This window comes from Neopelma chrysocephalum, unplaced genomic scaffold, assembly GCF_003984885.1.
Source record: "Neopelma chrysocephalum unplaced genomic scaffold, ASM398488v2 Primary Assembly neopelma1_79, whole genome shotgun sequence".
Lineage (NCBI taxonomy): Eukaryota > Metazoa > Chordata > Aves > Passeriformes > Pipridae > Neopelma > Neopelma chrysocephalum.
Genome location: NW_020897740.1, coordinates 5682316 through 5703619, shown reverse-complemented (window position 1 = coordinate 5703619; position 21304 = coordinate 5682316). Strand labels below are relative to the sequence as shown.

Genomic DNA, 21304 nt, shown 5'->3' with positions numbered 1-21304 from the left:
CCCTCTCAATGCTTTATAATGATTGCTAATAAATAGGTAATGTACAATGTTGTTTGTGTTAAAATGCTAAGAACATGTCATCTACACAACAAGACTTTTCAGTCTTTTAGAATAGGCCCTTTTAGAATATTGATTTAAGGCATTTAGCAAGTTACTGGAAAAGACATTTACAAATAAAAAATATATACTGTATTCTTTCTACAAAAATAAAGCTCTTTCCCTTAAACTCTGAATATGCAAATATTCCGTGGAAGTGAGTGAAAAGTGCTGGTTTATTGGTTGACCTTCTAAGAATCACCAAAAAAGGCACTTAATTCCCAATAAAGGCATTCAGATAAACTCCTCCATAAAAATATAAATGTTGGTATGCTGCAACTGCAGGATTTGCTTTAATATTTTCCCAGTCGTTTTTATCCAAATCTGAAATTAAATTTTACCCTAACTTTCTCTGCTTCTGTAACTTTAAAATGCATTGCATTCTCAGCAGCAGCCTTGCATATTGCTCACCAATTGGTGGGGAAGGGACTTCCTGGGCAGGTGAGTCAGAAGCAGGGATAGAAGGTGCAGAAAGAACATCCTTTACACTTAGTAGCTTGATTACGTACATAGGAGTGGTAGCTCATGTTTAGAATGTTCATTCTCATGCAGTAATATGGAAACACTGAGGTACGAGATAGAACATCACTCAGAGTCTGAAAAGCGGTTTTTGAAACAGAAAAAAAAAAAGAAAAGGAGAAGAAAAAGATGCTCTAAATCAAAATGACCATCGGAGAGTTCACTGCAGAGACTTGGTTTGTTGTTGCCCTAAGGATCTTCCTTCCTCCTCCTCCGTTTCAGGACAGCAAAATGTAGAGGCAGCAAAGCTTTTTGTATTAGTTTTCCTTCAGGCCGACGTTGGTAGGAATGGAAATATTTTTAATACTGCCTCATTATTTGTGGAGGTAACTGAGCTTGTAATTTTCCATTGTAACACTAGACGTAGTTTTCCAGTTTCCTGTCTATACCACATTTCTACTAAGTAGAGAGAAAAATTACCTGAAAGGTTAATTTTTACTGGAAGGCTTTACCCTCTCTTCCAAGAGCAGTTCCCTCATGTGGGGCTAATATCTCTCTGGGGATAAATTAGCAGTTGCTGCTCAGGTGGATGAGTCCAGAGGTTCAGAATCATTGCAAGCAGAATATGGTGGTATATAATTAAGCTGCTAAAAGTACTTTTAAGTGCTGTGATACTCACTTTTACTTTAAAAAGTTTCAGTGGTATCTCTGGCCATAGTTCCACAGAAACATTCAGGACTGAGAAGCTGTACAGGCAGGTTTCCACACAACAAAAAACTTGACAGATTTTAAAGGATAAAGTGTAAATAAAGCTTAAACTGTTAAAATGAATGAAGAGGAGAGAGAAGGAATAGTGTTAATGTGGTACATGAATATGAGTATAAAATATTGTCCTCTGAGAAGGAGCAATATGCATTTGAGCTGCTTCACTCTGAATAATCATCAATTACTGTGTTTATTGGACCTTTTGTGGTGGCTGGTCATACCAGCCAGTCATGTCTATGCTGTATCTATCATGTTATGTTGGGGGAGTCTAGGTGGAATTCCACCTTTTGAACTCTGTTTTTCCACTCAAAATTGTGTCTCTTTAATTAGAGCACATGGGTTACCCCTGTTGAAACCTGAGGTAGATGTGCCATTAATCATAGTTCAGACCCATGGCATACATGCCATAGATTTTAACATTTGTAAATGTTTTTCCAGTATTTAGAAGGCAGTTAAATGCAGGATATTTTTTCCATAGTTAGCTAAGGTACAGAGCTTATAAATCAAATTGTGTGTGTGTGGTACATTTGTTCATTTTCTTTAAAAAGTTTTAGACATCTCTGCATGGGATTCATGTAAGATCAAAGCAAAAATATAGGATCTTGGGTCTTTCTAGTTCAGCAGAAGGTGACAGTTAAGTCCCTTAAGAGAACCTATTTTTGTGAAATTACAATTTAATTTTCACTGTAAGGTGGGCTTAGGATCACTTTCAAAACAGCATCCACCTTATGAATAACCATCCAGAAAAGACTCCTTAATATTTTGGGAGAAGCTTTCACTTACCACACACACACAACACAGCATAAGAGCACTGAAAAATATTTACATTTTTCACATCTTAAATAACATAGTGTCTGCTTTAAGAAGTAGATTTTCAGCAGCCTTCAGCTCTGTTATGTGCTATATTCGTTCTTGAGTAACTGTAAAAACAAGGCATTGTTAGAAATAATGTAAAATAAGGATATCTGTAATAGTTTACAAAATGTTGAAAGCACCTAGGAGCAATCAGCTCTGCTTACCTTTTGGATTAGTTTGGCAAAGCTCGTCAAAAACTCTTTGGGGGGTTTCTTCTTGTAGGATTCACATGAAGACTCACACTGCTGGAAGATAAAGAAAATCATGCCACTTCTAACCAGCACATCAGAACCATAAATCAGGCTTCAAGCTTTCTCACTGAAAAATCAAGAGGGTTGTGAGCAAAGCCTTTTCCAGCTGGAAAAGCTTCTACACAAGCTGTTTCAGAAAGGGAGAGAATTTAGTAATGACACCTTTCCTTCACGTTTTTTGCAGTGATCCCTGTCCTTTTGCCGGCACACATGTGGCTGCCAAGTACATACATGTGATTGATTCAGGATCCCAGTGAATGCCTCTCCCAAAAGTGCAAAAATTGGACATTTTTAATTTCCGAAGTAGTGAAAGGCAGATTGTTTTTTCCTAACGAGTTTGCTTTCTACAATTCTACCCTTGCAGCTGGTGTCTGCTATAGAAAATAAGGAGCAATGATCACCATTATGAGCACTGTGAGGAAATCCTACCTTTCCAGAACTTCTGACGGTGTATTTTCTGAAGACTCTGATGGCTTGGATGAACGTAGCGTTCGCTTGGCTGTTTAAGGGTTGTAATTGCAGTGTGCCGTTCTTGAAGCACCTCAGAGCTGTGTCCACGCATCCCTCCTGGGGCAGGAAAAGAAGGAACTGCTTTAAAGCAAATGTTTCAGCGCTTTTTCCTGCATGTGGTTAGGCTGTGGTCCACGTGCAAAAGTAAGTATCCAGGATATTAGTTGAGAATATTCAATTGTACTCTTTTTTTTTTTTAAGTTAGTTTTAGATATGCAAGAGATCTTTACTTTGCCTGATCTTGGATTAATTACTTAAACACTTAGTATTTTCTAACTAAAATTTCCACTTGGATATTAATCATGACAGCAGTTGAAAAAAAATGCTCCTGAAGAGTATATGTTACATGTAGTAGGTTTTCACAAGTATGAGCATTCTATTTAAAAAAAATTACACATATCTCTCAGTGCTACATGTGGGAATATACCTTTTTCATCCTAATTTTTGTGCCATTTCTAGTGCTGCCTCCTTAATAATTAGAGTTGATGTAGAACTATTGAAATAGTCTCACATGATAACATGGGAAACGAATACAGGAAATACCACCAAAACTAACCTAATAGTCAACAGAGAAACAAAAGCAGTGTTTACTGAAACCAGTTTCTAAGTGAAAGAAGCATTTAGGACTGCTGATTGCACGTTTTAGAAAGGCTCCAAAGCTGTCATCCCTGCTTTGCACCCTAACCAACTGCTACCCAAGCAGAGTCCCATTTGGGTTTGATAGATGTCACTGCACTTTGCTGCCTGGGCAAGGACCAGGCAACAAGAAGGCAACCTCCGTGTATGTTGCTTATAGCAAATCTTACTAGCAACATTTTATATTGGTTAGAGAAAGCATTTTATTTTCCTTAAAAGCCACACATTTATGTTTGTTTCAAGCATCTTACCGTAACCGGTCTTGCTTACTGGAAAAAAACCATTCGTTTTTTAAAAAGAGATCGATTTTCCAGCTGAAACTGAAAACGTTTTCTGTCTCATCCGTGATGAGCTGAGAAACCAGCATTTCTCATCTCTGCTGCCTTTCTTTTTTTGCTGAGTTAACACTCAGCTGCAGGCAGGCCAACAGTCAGACGACCGCAAGGATTGTGGGGTTTGGTACGTGGTCACGGGTTAAGCACTTCGATGAAAAGGCATTAAAAAGCACAGACCACTGGAAATGTCTGAGGGGGGCTAGGCAAGCATGTAAAATAATTATCTCAGAGGCAATTTGCAGCACTACTCTGCATCTGACTCAAACTAACTTCACAGATTAGCCTGTAGAGCCCTCACTTCTGGAATTAGTGATCGGCGGGGTTAGACAGTGATCCTGTGTAAATCAGCACTGTGTTATGACTTCAGCTGCACTATCAATCAGCAGAAAGAAAGCTTATCTTCCCTGCACTCTGGAATCACTTCAGCATTAAGATTACTTTTTCAGCCTCAGCATGATTTTCCCTGAGTTGATGTTGCCTTACGTCCCTAGGGAGTTGTGTGGGACTAACAGTCCACACAGAGGAACCTCAAGGAAGCCCAAACAGATGGTGATAAACCACCTAATTTTGAGTGTTACAAAAGGTTGTTTTCTTATTCAAGACCAAATTTACATCTGGCATAAGCAGGTTATCATAAAAGCAGTATTTTTGATATTTGAAATACAGTGATATGAACAACTTTTGATTAAATCAAGTTTCATTAGGGTGCGATGGCACCTAATCACCCCAAGTGCCTCTTCGGCACACTGTAATTCATGTCTTAGTCACCCTGTAGGATGAAAAGTTCATTGATTTGGTTGCTGGTGATAATTACTATTAGCACACTAATATTTTTTTAAATGCTTTTCATCAGAAGTTGAACCTGTATCAATTCAATACTTTCTAAATACGTGAGTTTTCTGTCTTCTCTAGTTTTCAGCAGAGGTACCTTAGGACCTCCCAGAATCAGACTGTAAAGCCCTAAGCTGCAAGTGAAATGTTGTCTTCCTTCCTGAAGTGAGCATGGGTTTTTTTGAGAAAAAAAAACAAACCCAACAACCTGATGAAGCAATTAGTCACTAGTTGTATTTGCTTTGTTTCAGAGGTAGCAGCAAACACTGTAGTAAAATGACAGCTAATCATCTCCTCCTTTTCACTTTGACACCACAAGTTAGTGAGTGTTAATGAAAAAAGCCTCCAGCAATTAGTTGGAGTGCGTTGGGTTTGTGCACAGCAGTTGTTTCCAGCAATGCAAAGGAACGTCTCTGTTTTGATCCTGCTTCTGTGTATTTTTGGCAAGTAAAAAAGGCAGCCACCTGTAAAGCCTAGGAGGAGGCCAACCAAAACCCGTGTGAAATGAGGTGAGTTTCTTTCCTTCCTTCTGGAAGCTGCTTTACAAGAGAGTTTGCAGCCCTGAGTAGATAGTTTTTGTAAGAATGCTTGCAGCATTACAGCATAATAATACATAATGGTTATTTTTACATGTCAGTATGCATTGTTTGTGTTATGAAATAGTTGTCAGGGCTCAAAAATTTAAGACAGCTGATAACAAAAGTGTAATATTATATTAGCCACAGTTCACTCTAGACCTTTGTTGCATGTTGGGGATTATCAAAGCAGGATGCATTTACCCTCTAGGCTTTTAAGACATGTTGTTACTATGATTAGCATTTAATTTTGTGACACACCCTCCATCCTGCCACTTTCGAGTATGCACAGACTTTCTGTGAGTCTGCAATTATAAATTTACTACATATAAGAAGTTCCTGACCTTGAGAGATGCAAGATATTAGCAATAAATAACATATAAATAAATATCAGTATTAAAAAGGGTTTCATGGGGACCTTTTCTTGTATTTGTAACTAGTTAGAATCCACAGAGATTATTTGCAGAAAGCAGTTTTGTCTTCCTGTTGATAGCACAAGCCTTGCATTCAAACAGTCTCAGAGAGACCAGTGTGAGTACATATGAGAGGAAGCACTCTGTGGTATGGCCTTACAGTGCCACTCTTGGCATTCAGCTTCAGTGGGAGGGAAAGGCGATCCCTTTGGATTCAAGTGATGCTTCCAGCGTGGCTGGAGCTTGTGGCACTTCCACTCCCAAAACCCACATCCCCAAAAGTACCGCTGCTCATCTGGATCTTGAATGAACCCTCACTCCCAGCACTGTTTCTTGAGTAAATGGATCACATGCAACTCTGAATCTGTGAGTGGCTTAGAATACACATATGGTAGTAAAACACTAATTAGGACAGCAAAATATAAACACTTCTGCTATTAAGTATTTAGAAATAAGAATCTTTTATAAAAGTATTTTCTTAGTCTAGCTCCACGTTTAGAGTACTAGATCAGAGATATGAAGAAGCAAGCATGTGCCACTTATCAATGGAATAAACCAGTACAAAATCAAATTGATTAAAGCAATTAAATTAAATTAAAATTAAAGAAATAGTAAAGCAGTCTCACCACAGGATTTTCAGGTGTATGCAGCCATTCAACATCCTACAATGAAACAAATCTAAGTTAGAAAACTTTTGAAAGTGATGCCTCTCACAAGATACATACTAAGCAACACACAATGCTTGAAAATAATTATGACAAATTATGACATAATTATGACAAATACTTTACTTACCTTATCTTTCACAGCGTGTTCTAACTTTTCAATTACCAGGAGAATCTGTTTGTATTTTACTGCTCTGTGTGAAGCTGCAGCCAGCATTGTACTGGAAAAGAAGAAAAGCATACAGAAAATAATCGTCCTCTCCATCCTGACGAGTTTTGTTTTAAAATGGGCCAGGAGCAAAGTTGTGCTGTCCAAGTTTAACACTCCAGTTTGAGCTGTGCCCAGGTATGCTCTGCACCTATGTATATATTGCTCCCTGCCGGAGATGCAGACCCCACCCATTTCAGTTTGGAAAGCTTTGTAGAATGGATTAATGAGTAACCCTTTTTTCTTTTCCACTGGCTAGGTGCATCTATGCAAGCTTGTGCGTGGGGGGGCAGGGATGGCTGGAGTGAGAGAAAATGTGCTCCATCTGCACATTGGACAGGAAAAAAAGAGAAAAGGGTGAATTCCCATTTTCACTTTGAGTCAAGAAGTAAACGTAGTAAAAAGTAGCTACTTAGAAACCACAGGCTTAGGTAAACAAAGATGCTGCATTTTTTAATGAATCTCTCCATCTGAAGCTCTTGTGTACTGTTCTGGAGAAATATGACAGGACTTCTCTTCAGAATTTAAATGTATTTATCTTACTTTATGGCTCCAAGGGATGTTTGTTAGCTAGTTCCCCCTGGTATCTATGAACCACCACTTTTACATTCTCAGCTTGGTTTCTGTTGGAGGTGTGAGTAAAAGCTCATCTTGGCATTTAAGCCAGATGAATTTTGGTTTATATTTGCTTGGAACCAGTACCAGATATATTAACAGCATTGTGGAGGGCATGCCCACTGGGGCTGAAAATTGCAGGGAGATACATTGCCCTGGGAGAGGTGAATCCCTGCATCCATGGGATGGGAGCAGTACTGGAAGATCAGGGACTGAATCCTGGTGAGTCCCAAGGGACACTATCACTTGAGGCAGCTAAACACTTTCTTCAGCAGCTAGGCTTGAGGTTGGTTTTGTAATTTAATCTCTTCAAAGGAGATGTGATACTGAGACCTGAGAATTCTCTTTGGAGTGTAGAAGTGCATTTGTGTTGTGTGAAATCCAAGCAAAAGTCCCTTCAGGCACTAGGGACTGATCGCCAGCTCTAGGAATCGGTTGGTTTTAAAGTCACTGTTCCTAATATTTCATCACAAAGAGGAAAAAAACTTTAAATGGCTCATATATCTTATAATTAACGAATTATTATCAATATTATGGTATTCATTAAAAGGTTCCTGTGTAGAATTAACAAAGGTTAGTTAAAGTCTCTTGGACACCTTCACTGTGGTGAATAAAAAGATGGCCAAGTGTCTTTCAAAGAAAATCTTTGCCTCTGAAAACCTGACGATTTCAGATGGCTTTGGAGATGCTTTACAAAAGCTACACGGAGTTTGGACTTCAGTTTGGTGTGTGGTAGTGTGTGTAATACGCTGCCATGTATAAAATGCACCTGTGTGTTTCTCTCTTGTGGGTGAATCTGGGCTGTCAGCTCATTAAAAATGAGCATTTAGGTTGGTGAGAGCTCTATCTGGCAGACTCAAGTGTTTGTTTTCTGTGTACAAATGACTTTTTAGTGTTTGCTGTTTAGGTGCTTAAGTAATTTTTCATCTTTCAGAAAATGGATTGCTTACAGGAACAGATTTTACAGGTGTGTCTGTAGGTGACACAGTGCACTCACGATCTCATGCATGCACACGCAAAATCTCTCCTGGTGAAAGGGAACAGAAATCCTGAAAAATGAAAACCGAAATAAGTAAGAAATAATATTTTCTTCTACTACATAGTCATTTCTTGAAAAAAAGGTGGTGTGATTTTATTTTTTTTTTCCTTCTGTAGGCATGTCTTGAAATAATTTTAGATAAGTAGCAGAGCTGGACTGTGAAGTGCAGAGTATCTCAATAGGTTTTATTCTAAAGTTGTGTTAATTTATAGCTAAACGTTATTAATGGAAATCAGCGGCATCTTTTGTTTGAGAAACCATATGGTAGCCAATACTTACTTCTTTTTATCCCACCTCCCTTTTATTCCGTTCCTGTGAAGCTTTGCAAAATTTTATTTTGTCTGTTGTTCAACACCTCCCTGAGGCTGCTGAGAGGATGGAGAGATTATTTCTAATAGTGGTGTTCTTTACAGGAAGAGAGTACTTAGTTCCACTCCTCATTAAGTGAACATTCATCTTCTTTGCTGCTGGTTACTAGTGACTTGTCTGTACATGCATTTATTCCCAATCCAGTTTTTGACTATACTGTTGGAAGTGTTAGTAGTCAAGGAGCGGGGCTGGTGATAATTTCTACTACTTTTTACTGTCATTATTTCAGCGGTGGATTCTCTTGAGAAACTCCTTTGAACCTGGCTACAGTAGGTGGTCATGTTATCACAGCCTTTATTTTATGCATTTTTATTTGGTTGATAGGTTGGAAACTTTCCATGTGGATGTGTAATGAGACTTGAATAGTTCTGATGTCATTTGGTGGCATTGTTTCATGCAAAGATATCCCTGCAGATTGTTTGCAGATCCAGACAACTTCAGAATCACTGTGAAACTTCAGTTAATTCACAATATGACTCTCCATGTGTTTAGAGAAACACGGGGCTTGAAGGGACAACACAGAGGCCGTTGGTCTGTGTCATCGTGCTGCACTGCTCTGCAAAAGGCAGTTTATGATATTAGAGGAGATAAAATTGATTGTGGCTAAGATGGTGCAAGAACAGCTGCACAGTAATACCAGAGACTGTTTGGGCAGTAAGTGAAGCACTGTCATTTTCTACCAGAAGCATCACGGAAACGTGGCAGACTTTATTCATTTGCTGGTCCAGCAGCGTAATTCATGGATTTGGTGCAGGCAGACTTCCACCAAATTCATGGGAGGTGAGATGGCTCTGTCTGAGATATTACTAAATTAAATCAGTTATATCAGAAAACAGTTTTGAAGCTGGTGGAGTAGATGGGAAGCTAAACAATGGGTATTTGGGGATGTGGTAGCCCGTGGTTGCATATCACGTCTTTAAAACTGTGAAGTCTCATGTCTTGTGTTAGAGGCTGTAAAGTCACAATAATTGCATCAAGGAAGGCATGCTGACAGAGAAAGTGAAATACAAGGACAAAGAAGGACTTCCTCTATGTCTAGGCAGTGGAGAAAACTCCTTGATATCCCTCTTATCAGATAAGAGTGAGCAACAAGTTTTTTACATACGTCACTTCTCTCTTGTGGCTTAGGAACATGCTGAGTCAAATAGTGACACCCTCTCTCGCACCGTCGCTGGCTTGGCCCTACAGGGATGGCTGGAAAGTGGAAATCTGAGAAACCTCCCATCCCAGACCCAGTCCTCCTCTTTCCTCTTTGCCACAGTGCCACTCAAGTGCTGAATGACTTCGACCCCGAAAGCCCGGTTCCCCCACCCACATTTTCCTTTACAGCAGAGCTGAATGGAGGCTTTTCCCATTGCTTAGTCATTGCTATGGCTCAGCCGAAAAAGTCTGCAATGTACAGGGCTGCTTTCAAAGAATTTTTGTGAACTAGGTATGTTGAATTTCACGTGTATACTCTCTGCGACTTGGGGGGGATTGTAGGAAAGCAAGGGGAGAGAGTTATGCTGGAAAATTGGAGACTAGGAAGAAGACTCCTGTACAACAGATTTAGGAAGATCGGTCTTTAAAATATTTCTGACAACCTTGCAAGTTAGTTGTACCCCCTTGCAATTTCATTTTCTCATTATAAGCTTTGTATTCTTGTATCTTTTAACTTTGCTTTGAAAAGAGAAATACCAAACCTGGGAAAAAATCTGTGCTTAAATTGTATTTGCTATAAAAATCAGACTAAATGTAACTCTTAATGTGGTTACACAGACACTAAAATATTAATAGACAACAGTATAAAACCACTGACATTCTCCATAAGGTTCCTTCAGAGTTAAGTTATAGCTAGTTTCTAATCCGAGGTCAACCCAGTGATGCTCATTAGGCACATAGTTTTGATGTGTTTTTAGCCTTATCAGCTGCTAATAACAAACTGCTCCGAGAAAACATCCTGTCAACACCCAGAACCTGAAACAAGCCTAGACCCTGTGCACAGAACCAGATATTCAGAGCTATCCTCTTGAGAGAATGTCCTTCTAAGTCTTTAATGCTGGAGCAGCCTCCCAGCTTCTGGGTCACACCTTTCTCAGCATGTAGGATGGAAGAAGCTTCACTGGGTCACTAAGTCTGGTCTTCTGGCACTGCAGGTGTCCATGTCATGCAGTTCCTTTCATATTTCCCATTAAAAACTCCTGCATAAGGCCTGAACAGTTCGATCTCTGTAACAGTAAGAGCTCGGAGCCGTGCCTGTGCTGTGTTCCAGCTTTTATAGAGCAACTTCATTCTTCTGTACTGTATTAATAATAATCTTTTGCCACTACCAGGGGACAGCCATGTTCAGAAGACAAGGCAGCATTTGACAGGAAGTTAGGCTACCACAGTTCTCTTAAAAATTTGAGGGCAGAAAGGAGTTGTTCAGCTGAAAGCCACAGGCGGGGAGTGGTGGGGGCAACAAGCAAGACAAGCACGTGCTTGAGACACTGCAGGTCTGCAGGTCTCCTTGTGAAATGTGGCCCACAGGGCACAGAGTTTCTACCACAGGAGTGTTGTCTGTATATAATACACGTTTCCCAATGACTCCATGGTGTGAAAAGCAGGGAGGTGCTAGTGCTGAAGCTACAGTTTGTGTCGTGTTCATCCAAAATGTTGAGAAAGAAAAATCAAGAGATACACACAGATGTTGGACAGGATGCAGAATGGCACAAGGCAAAATGTTGGGGTTTTTTTCATTTATTAATGTTAATGAACAGAAGGAACAAAAGTCAGAAGAGTTACTTCTGTGCTACAAATTCAGTAGTATGAAACAAATAACCTCCAAACCATTATTGGCTCAAGATGGTCATGTCTGGTGCACAGTCTACTGCAGGATATGGGAATGTGCTCTGTAGGTATTCCACTGGCAGCTGGGCCTCCCTATATCTTAGTGTGTCCTGCATGGTGATCAGTGTGAGACTACAGCTTGTGTTTTGATAACAAAATTAAAGGTTCTTTTGGAATTCACACCCAGGGTTTGGTGAGGCTGCTGTGCTGGTGTGGGCTCTCTGCAGCAGTACTGCTGTTCTCTCTTACATAGTCTAGAGCAAAACACAGGGCACAGCCAGTGAGGGGCTATGGCCCCTTTGCCCTCCTCTCCAGCAAGTCTGCCCTGGTTTTACCTTCCTTACTAATACATTCTACATAAAGTTAACTTCAAATTAAAGTACAATTTTCTCCTTTTTATTATCTTTATTATTGGTAGAAGCAGATGACTGAATACCACTGTTATTCCTAAATAGTTTCGCTTTCTGGTTTACAGATTGTACCCTATTTCATCTGTGTGTATGTGTTTACTGTTTATGCACAGTTTCTATTAGAATTACGTTTTTGATGATGAAGTTGGTTCCAAGTCCTATAAGCTCATTCACATTGATCTCCTGCCCTTTCTTTTGTGTGTTCCCAGGCCCAGGGACAGCGTCATGTCAGTGCTGGGGCACCTCTGGCACAGCAAGAAGTAGTGGGGACAGAGGAGCAGGGTGAGATTGCACTGGACAATACAGTCTGTGTCCCCCTGGAGTGACTCCAAGTACCTGCTTGCAGAGCAACTGCTCAGTTTCTCCTGTGCTCCACCACTGTGCTGCAATCCACTGGGTCAGCCATCAGACACTGCTTGGACTTCAACTCCTGCAGCAGAGAACAGGATTTGGTGTCCTGCTGAACAACTGAGGGGAAGGCTGAGGCACAAGCCACCCCTGCAATTCTCAGGATGTAGTAATGGAAGCGCTTTCTTCATCAGCAAAGCCATTTAATGAACTTTCTACTTCGACCACCGCTCCTCTGCGTCACAGTTCAGTGCAGCCTGAGGAGCCTCTGTCACGGGACCTTGGGTCTGAAGTGATTCACGTTAAAAATCCGTCTTGTGAAGGCCTTGAGAGCTTGTTTGTTTGTCTGCCTTTGTTTTGATTGCAATGGTTTCCCCATGACCCCTACTTTCTCCTTAGCACAACTGACAGATTTGCAAATGGCAGTGAGCTGCTGGAAGTCAGAAACTGCTCTTCTGCTGGCTTTACTACTGAACAAAACTGTGATCGCCTACGCAGCGAGTACCTCCTTAGCACGCGAGGCTGAGGGGGCCAGTGGGTATCACTCAGCAGCATCATTCCAGGAACAGCAGTTTGGTGCCAGTGCAGACAGCATCCAGGCCTTCAGCTGTGGCTGAAGTGCAGTTTCTGGAAGAATGGTTTTATGGGAGAGGATTTAGGGAAATCTTAACTCTGCAACCTGGTCTACATTTAAGACTCTTGCAGGTATAATAGTATTGCTTGAGCAGGATTTATTGTTACTTTTCAGGCAGTTATATCGATAAAATCTCTTGATGTGGAAGTAACTAGAGCAGTATAGAATTCTCTTAAATACTAACTATTCTGTTTCTTATATAGGAATTACTTTGAGAATGTAATGCACTTTGTTATGACTTCACGCTTAAATACGTCTTCTGTTTAGTTGTTTAGAGCAGGTTAGGGAGTGCTGAGGTGACTAGCTCATGCTATCCTTAACAGATAAAACTTGAGTATCTTTGGAAAAACAGCTTTTCTTTATGACTTTTGTTTTTTCAGATGTCTCTGTTCCGGTCTTTATCTATAACTAGCCATATATGACAGATATGAATGCATGTGCTTGTGCATACAGATTTATCTGTTATGTGCGCACACATACAGATTTGAGAAGCTCTAGAGCACAGTTGTTTGCATAATGAGTTTCGTTTTTCTTCACAGGTCAGCACCTTAAGCGAACCTTGGAAAAACTATTGTGTGATCAGTCATCACTCTGAAGCAGCAGCACCCGTTTGGTAAAGGTAGTCTTGGATAAAAATGTGTGGTTTCAGTGACTTGTCGTTGAAACCTTGTGGTTTCTGTGTAGGCGGCTGTATAGGCTGGACACGTTTGACATCCTTGTTTCTGAGCTGTGAAATCTGTACATCTAATTTATGAAAATTATCTCTGGTTTAATTTTATTCTTTTTTTTTAATGAAGTCAACATATTTTCCTTGCATTCAGTGGAAACAGTAATGGAAATAGTTTTAAGATGCACTGTGAGCATGTTTTGACCTCAAAAAGCGAGACGAATCAAGATACTCTTAGTTACGATGAAGGTCTAAGAAGGAAATTAAAATTAAATACAGAGAGCCAGCTGTGAGAGGAAAGCATTTTTCAACTGTGGAGGCAAACAGAGTAGCTAACTGTGGGAAATGACACAGACATTATAAAATAAAAACATTCCAAGTGAGAATTTGATTTAAAAAAACCCAACTAGCTAAGTAAGGTAATTTAGAATAAACCACGATACCAGTACCATTTAAGGTAACCAGCAGTGTCTGTGGTCTTTCGGGTGGTCTAAATAAATAAGTTTACATGTAAGGTAAATCCATGACTAAAGCATCTAAAGGTAGGACAAAGAACTGCAGCAGAAGCAGGTGGAATCCCACAGAAACATAATTGGTCAGTTGTGTGCTTTTTTCTTTCATAATTGAGTTTTGTGCTACTTTAAGTGAATTAATTCACAGAATCATCAAGTTTGGAAGAGACCTTCAAGATCATCTAGTCCAGCTGTCAAGCAACACCACCATAAGGGTGGAATGTGCTGATGATGGTGCAGGGGATTTGGCAGGTCTGCACAGCTGGATTTGGAAGGAGGGAAGAGTAAGTTTCTTGGCTTCACTATGTCATGTAACTGTGGTGGAAACACATCCCTGTCTGCCTCACTCAACTGGAGCCAGGAGAGCCATGGACCCACCTCTTCTAGCCTTCATTCCTTCCCTCACTCTTCTCCCTTCTGCTCTGGTGAGTGTCTCCTGTGCTGTAACTCCCTAGAAAGCTGAGCTGTGACAATACAGGATTCCTGAGCCTCTAAATTGGCAAATCCTGTTCCCTTTGCTGTCGGGAGCAGTGACTGCAGTGACTGCCTGAACTTCTGAGTCTTCCCCAATAACAGTTTTGCCTCTGGCAGGCAAGTTCCCAGAAGAATAGGTTCACTTCCCTGTTAGTGAACCTATGGAAATGTATTAAAAATGAGCAAAGACCTCTGTACAGAAGATGAAGGTGAAGAAAAAGGAAATTCAAAATACAAAGTTTCTTGCTGAAATATAAATGAAACGACTACTTGTGTGAAAATAACTACTCACTGTATTTGTGGGAGTACAAAAATCTGTCTGAAAACATTAGTCAGAGACTTCTGTGTGAGCAAAGATTGAAAGTGTGATCACCCACTGACAGTTATTTCAGAGGGATGACTGCAAGATTCGTCTTAATAATTTTCAGTAATTTCCATATTGAAACATCAATAGAAGACCATAGGTTTTAATTCCTTGCTACTATCTTATTGGTCCTCCCAGGAGAGTTGTTCCTTTTCAAGGAAAAAAAAATAAAATAATTAAAAGTGTTACTCTAACGTTATACCTTTGACTGTAAAATTAAGTTGCCTTGTCCTGCTTGTGTTTTCTTTTCAGAAACCTGAGGCAGTAAACACATGACTGCATCTGTAGGTGAATATACAAGACAATAGTAAAATTGGTCTCTAAAAGTACTCTTTTGGGCTAGGACATTTTTCTTGCAGACTTAAAAATTGATACCTGTTCCTGGAGCAGACAGTGCTCTTTCTCTGAACTAACCTGTGGGAAACCAAGAGACAAACAAGGAGGCACTGAAGATGTTCTAGTCCAGAGCAATGGAGGCTTTTGAAAATCATGTCTTTCCCATATCCTGAGATATGCAGACATGCAGATAAACGAGGATGAGCTTTCTTTAATAGCATCCAGAATTTACCCAGAAGCAATATCATAGGATTCAGCATTCCTTTCCATATGGCTCAATTCCCACTCCCCATCCTCCTGTTCTGATTATCATAAGGAATACACAGCTACTTTGTTGTTGCCCCTGGGAAGATTCTCTCAATGCCTATTTGTCTCTTCGTAGCTAAGCCTGCCAGTTCGTTCTTCAAATCCCTGCTTGGTAGCATTTTTGGGTGGTTTCTTATCCACTGCATTTCTACTTGTATTTCCCAGCTTATTGTCCTCCTCACCGACCTGCCCTTTGCTGGCCAGGGACAGGCAATGAACCACAAGTGTTAACACCTTTGCCCTGGGCACCCCCTCTCCCTCCCAGGATAGGTCTGTTCCAGATATTGGGGATCAAAAGCAGCTCCTTAAATCTCCCCTTCTGCAGGTTGGACCCCCTTCCTCCCCGATGTTGAGGGCCCAGCTGAAAAGTCACAGGACTGATGGCACTCTGAAGGCTGCCCAAGTAATTCTACTTGATACTGCTGCACAAAGGGCAAAAACGTGAAGGGAAATGGAAACATTAAACCCGAGAACAGGAAAACTCACGAGAATGTCAGAAACGGCCTGTAGGAAAAAGGAGACAAAGCTGTAATTTCCAAAACAATACCGGGAGATCAAAGGAGGCTGATGCGCTTTAAAATCACTGTTTGTGGCGGATCAGCAGGGAAAGGTTAAACGGGAACATTATTTTGAAGGGTGCTGTGAAAAATACAGGCAAAGAGGCAATAGACCCTCTAGATTTTTTCTTGTCTCTCTTCTTGCCATTGCCCTCTGCACTTCTGCACTGGCCACACTGAGAAATGTCACCATTCACTTCACCTTAAATTATCTTTTAAATTGAGCAGAGGTTAAACAGTTTTACTGTCTGACACAACCACATGCCATGGAAACTCTCCTTACTCATTCTCTGAGCCACCTTGTTTTCTTCTTTATTGCAAGACCTGGTTCAAAGCTTTTAAGGATTGACCTGCACAGATTTTCCCTTTCAACTCTATTCTTCGTCAGATCCTGAGTGATTTTATTGGTTTCATCCAGTTTCTGCCAAAACAAATAAATAATTAGAAGTGGCAAAATGTTTCATGCTTTATCTTTTTATCTGACAGAAAGATACGTAGTGAAGCTGTTGGAATTTAAACTGTGTCTTTATATTTAACCCGTTCCATGATGTTAAAGAAAGACAGCTTTAGCTTTTTTATAAAGTTAAGAGGATGGTCAGGAGAAGCCAGTATTTTATGCATTACATTGTCTTGTCTTCATAAAATTGTATATTTCATACAATACATTGTCTTGTCATTAGGGTAATTCACTCTTCAGTGTTATTTAAAATCTTCTGTAAGTTAGTGGAAAATGGCCTAATATGGTTTCATGTGGACTGCTGTGCCTTACTGGTTCTTTAGACCTACACAGCACTTTTTTTGCACCTTGTAAAAATGGGGTAAAACAGCCATATTTAGCTATTTTTCAGTTCCTGTTTTATCCATTGATAGGGAAGACAGACCCTTTGGCTGCCTCTTGCTCTGAACTTCCTCCAGAAAATGTGTATATTCCTTGCTGAAGGGATTCAAGGGAAACTGGACCTTCAAGGTGTTAATTTACTTTTCTTTTAATACCAGCCAAGATTAAATTATGAAGGACACTGTGCACAAACAAGAGCGGCTTAGTGCCTAGAGCAAGCATTCATGCACTGGTATGAATCACATCAGCCTCAATCCACACCTCCATCACTTCTCAGTCTAGTACTGAGAAAGCTTTCCAGGGCTGATTAGTCATTTGTTTTAAGTGCAATAAATGTCAGAGAAACTAATTAAAAGGAGGACCTCAGTAAATGTGAGGCATAGCTGCTCTCTAGTGGACTTGTGAATAGTGTCAGCAATGCTAAGTACACTTAGCCACAGAAAATAATCATGTAAAAAGGAATCATGTAGATACTCTGCTGAGAGACAGAAGATGAAAACTTCCTGCACCTCTGAGTTCAGCTGCTTCCTTGTTTCCTTGCCATATCTCCCCTCCTTATGTATCTGACTTACACCAGGGTTACAGTGAAATAGCAGAATAGCAGCTTTAAAAATATCTCCAATGCTGTGGTGAGCAATATTTCATTGTCTGTGTGTTCTAGTTTTGTTTGCAGATGACAGTGTTTCCATTTAGCATCGTGTGAGAGTGGCAAGTATCTTAGAGGTGAGGAAAACCATTTTATCAGAAAAGGGGAGGTGTTCAAAGTACAAGTGCTTACTTCCTTAGGCGGTACGGAAAGCAGAGGGAAAAATACCTACTGCACAGAGGACCTTCCCTTTTGGCAATGTGAGATCCTCTTGGGCTTTCTCAGGAGAAAAACTATGTAATCAAGGTCAAATCAAGCCAGCATGCCTAGGCATAAGTGTTTGCATGCAGAGGACATTGGGCAGCCAGGTCCTGCCCAGCAGGGTGTGGGGCTGGATGTGGTGCTGAGCAATGCTCAGCCTACAAACATCCCCAGGGACAGCACTTCTATTCCTGACCTTCCCAGCAGCTTCACTGGCTCAGTGTTTAGCTTACTGTGCACTTTATGTCAAGGAATTCTGCTATATCCACCAAAATGCCCTCAGAAATAATCTTCTGCCTGTATTGATTTATTGACAAGTAATCTTTAAAAGAATTTCAGAGCAAGTCTATCTGTTACGTTCTTTTATTGCAGTAACTTCAAAAATCAGTGACTGGTTTCATAAGCAGCCCCTGAAGTAACTTTGGGACCAAATAACGTGACTCAAAGTCACTAAAGTTTTACGGGACTGGCTGAAAAAGTTAAATCTTTAATACTATGAACAAAATGAGCAGCAGATCAGCCTTTTGAAGAAAGCCTTGATGCTGTGCAAGGACTGTTCAGCCACAGACAAAGCACTGGTGTGTTTTCTGCACCTTCAGCATCATAGGCACTGCTGTGAAGAAGGTGAACTCCATCCCAGCTGGAGCCAGTACACCCACAGTGATTAAACTGGTTTGATTGTGGATCCTCTGGTTTCAGTCAACCACATTAATTCTTTTTGGCAGGTACAAAGTCTAGGATTTCTGATTGCTAACCTGTTGCTCACTAGTAATTATTTGCATCTCCTCTTGGGAAGGAGTTCACTGAGTTCTTGTCCTATGACGTACCTAGAAAGAGGTGGGTGTTTGGTTCTGTACCTGAAGTTCTAAGCTAAGTGTCTGTAAGTGTTTCCACCTCTGCATCTGAGCAGACGTATTAAACACCTTTCTTTTACTCAAACTGTGGAAAGACTTCCTTATTAGAAGTAAAAAATCTGGATTTTGTAGTCTGTATCCGCAAGTAAATGGGTGTATTGTCCCTTGCCACTTCCATTGTGTATATGTTTGAACGTGTGGGGCTGAGGTGCTGATCTTTGGCACTACACAACCACCTAACCTTTAATATTGCAGTGTAGATGATACCAGAGAATGGGAAGTAAGTCTGACTTTTGCTACCCTTATTAAGCACTGGATCCATCCTTTAGTCCAGTGGGACTGGATTAAACAGTGGTTTAAATGAAAAAGGCTCAGTCTTAAAAATAGGAAATGCTTTTTGTTTCCATAGGGAACTTAACAGGCTCATCTGAAGGACAGCCTTGATCTGTGAAAATATTTCAGTCTGAACTATGCAGAGGTGAAAATATATATATGAAAACTAATATTTTCTATTTCCTTTTTGTTCAGCTTCCTGTATGCTGAGCCCAGGTTGTTTATTCTTCTGAATGATGCAATGGGTTAACGGATTATATGTGGGTTATCAGTAAGGAAATCTGAAGGTACAAGGACCATAACAGTACCTTATGTTTCACTTTGATTAAACTGGTGGAATTCCGTGCAAATGGAAAATTGTGGAGGCGTGTGGCCTTCATTTTATCAAGAGGATACAGTAGGAAGTCTCACAAAACATAAACTACCGTATTATTTCTAAATCACGAAATACCTTGAAGGCTTGCAATTCAAAATCCATGCAGTCTTTTTACAAAATATAAAATACATGTGTAGTCCATTCTGCTGAGGTTTAGGGAGATGTGGGACTCAGGGGAAGGGTGCAGTGGATTTACCTGGGAGAAGTCACCAGGAGGTTGCATTCTCTAACTTAGCTTGAGCAAGATAATGAGTGGGTTTCCTTTTAGAGACTGCTTTTCATGACAGCCTTGTGCATATAAAAACCCTTTATTTGCTTTAGAAATCTAAGTAAATTTAGGATAATTTAAATCAATTTTTTAAAATAAAATATCTTTTTTTATTTCTTTGCTGCTTTAGAGAATGTTCAGCAATGCAGAGTAAGCTCAGTTGCCTTTTAGAGATAAAAAGAGTTGGTGCACAGGGAAGCTGCCCTTAATACCCCACGCCTGGGAGCTTCAAGGTGCATGTAGTGACACACTCAGCATGGCAGAGCTTCCCTCATGAGGATCCACACCAGGCTGGCTGTCATCCAAACCCTCATGCAATGCAGTCTGCTCCCCTCCGGGTAAGCCATGAGAAATGCTTGAGTATCCATGCACAGGAAGGGCAGCAGCAGGATCATTTCAGTAGCTACGTTCCCCATCGTGCATCTCGATGGTTCTAAAATATGCATGGATAGTAGGAACAGCCCCTCTGTGCCTTAGGCAAAAGTATTTGGTGCTCTATGTGGACAGCAACCGAGATTTTCTTTGGGGTGGGTCTGATAGACGTTCTGTGCCTAACTGCTCTTTCTTGGTGTTTTGAAACTAGGGTTGGGTGGTTTATATTTTGATAGACCATTATCTAGGAGGGAGGCAAATAGCCTGAAACCTCGACCTGATTAGCGTCTTGTTCCTCACTAATGTTGTCGTTTATATGCCACACAACTGCCTGTGAGGGCAGCCAGGAGATAAGGACAGTCGTTTACACTAAAGGCTTCAGATGTTCTTGCCCCCAGTTTACACTAAAGGCTTCAGATGTTCTTGCCCCCATCGCCCTGAATGTCCTCTGCTTTCACTTGTGTGAGGAGAACTTTTTTCCCTCTTGCTTTTTGCTCTCTTCCTGTGACCCTGGCAGCACTGGGGCACTCTGGCATCTTTCACCCGTGCACCAAGAAGGAAATGTCCTTTTCTGAGTTATGGGAGGTGGCAGTTTGTTTGCTGGGGAGCCGTGTAGCTGAGGTCATGTCTCTTATGTCTCACCAGTTGAGAGAAAACAACACCCAGTATTCTGAGGCTGATAAAAGACCTCTAATTCTCAGGTCAGCTCAAACCACAGTTAAAAAGGGGTGAAGATGTGGTTAAGGTGGGTGTCTTGGAGAAGAGAGGGTGATACTAGAGGGGTTGAGCCCAACATCCTTCGTGCCTGGAGGAACACCACCACGTCCCAGGAGCAGATTTGTGGGAGACAGCTGCTCCTTCTGCAGGAGGCAACAACGTCTGCAGCACCTTTGGGAACAGCTGCTGCAATAGAGATGCCAAGTCATCCTCTTCTCCTCCTTCAAATTCTTCCTGGCAAACAGTTTTCCTGGGATGACTTCACCAAGTACATCGGTTTACCCAAGGCTCTGAGAATTAAATGTGCAGGCAATATTTTTCTCCTAAATTTATAGGCAAGAGGTACATGAGTGAGTGACTTCAGTGCCTACCATGTACCTCCTGCTGCAAGATGCAGGACCTGCATGGGCTCAGCACTGGTAAGAATCTCTGTGGCATTAGTCTCAGCTAGTGGCTACCCACAGTCACTCTACTCTGGCTGTCTGAGCAAGAAAGCTTGTGGGTTTGTTTCAGCTTCCTTGCTAGAAGTCTCAAAGCCAGACATCCTCATTTTGGGCAAGAGATCCATTCCCAAACCTGACTTATCCTTCTTATTACTTGTTATTTTAGCCACTTGCTATTTTGGCAACTGTTTCATCTTTTACTTCTGCCCTGTGAGCGT

General features: G+C 40.8%; 1 protein-coding gene across 1 annotated transcript; it reads right to left on the bottom strand.

Moving 5' to 3' along the window:
- Positions 1-2213: 2213 nt before the first annotated feature.
- On the bottom strand, positions 2214-6708 carry IL21 (interleukin 21). The gene is made up of 5 exons (XM_027690003.1): positions 6522-6708; positions 6353-6388; positions 2856-2993; positions 2340-2420; positions 2214-2240 (listed from the first exon to the last, which is right to left on the bottom strand). The coding sequence occupies exons 1-5, from the start codon at positions 6654-6656 to the stop codon at positions 2214-2216; spliced, it is 417 nt and encodes a 138-aa protein (XP_027545804.1). The 5' UTR covers positions 6657-6708.
- Between the last annotated feature and the right edge of the window lie 14596 nt (positions 6709-21304).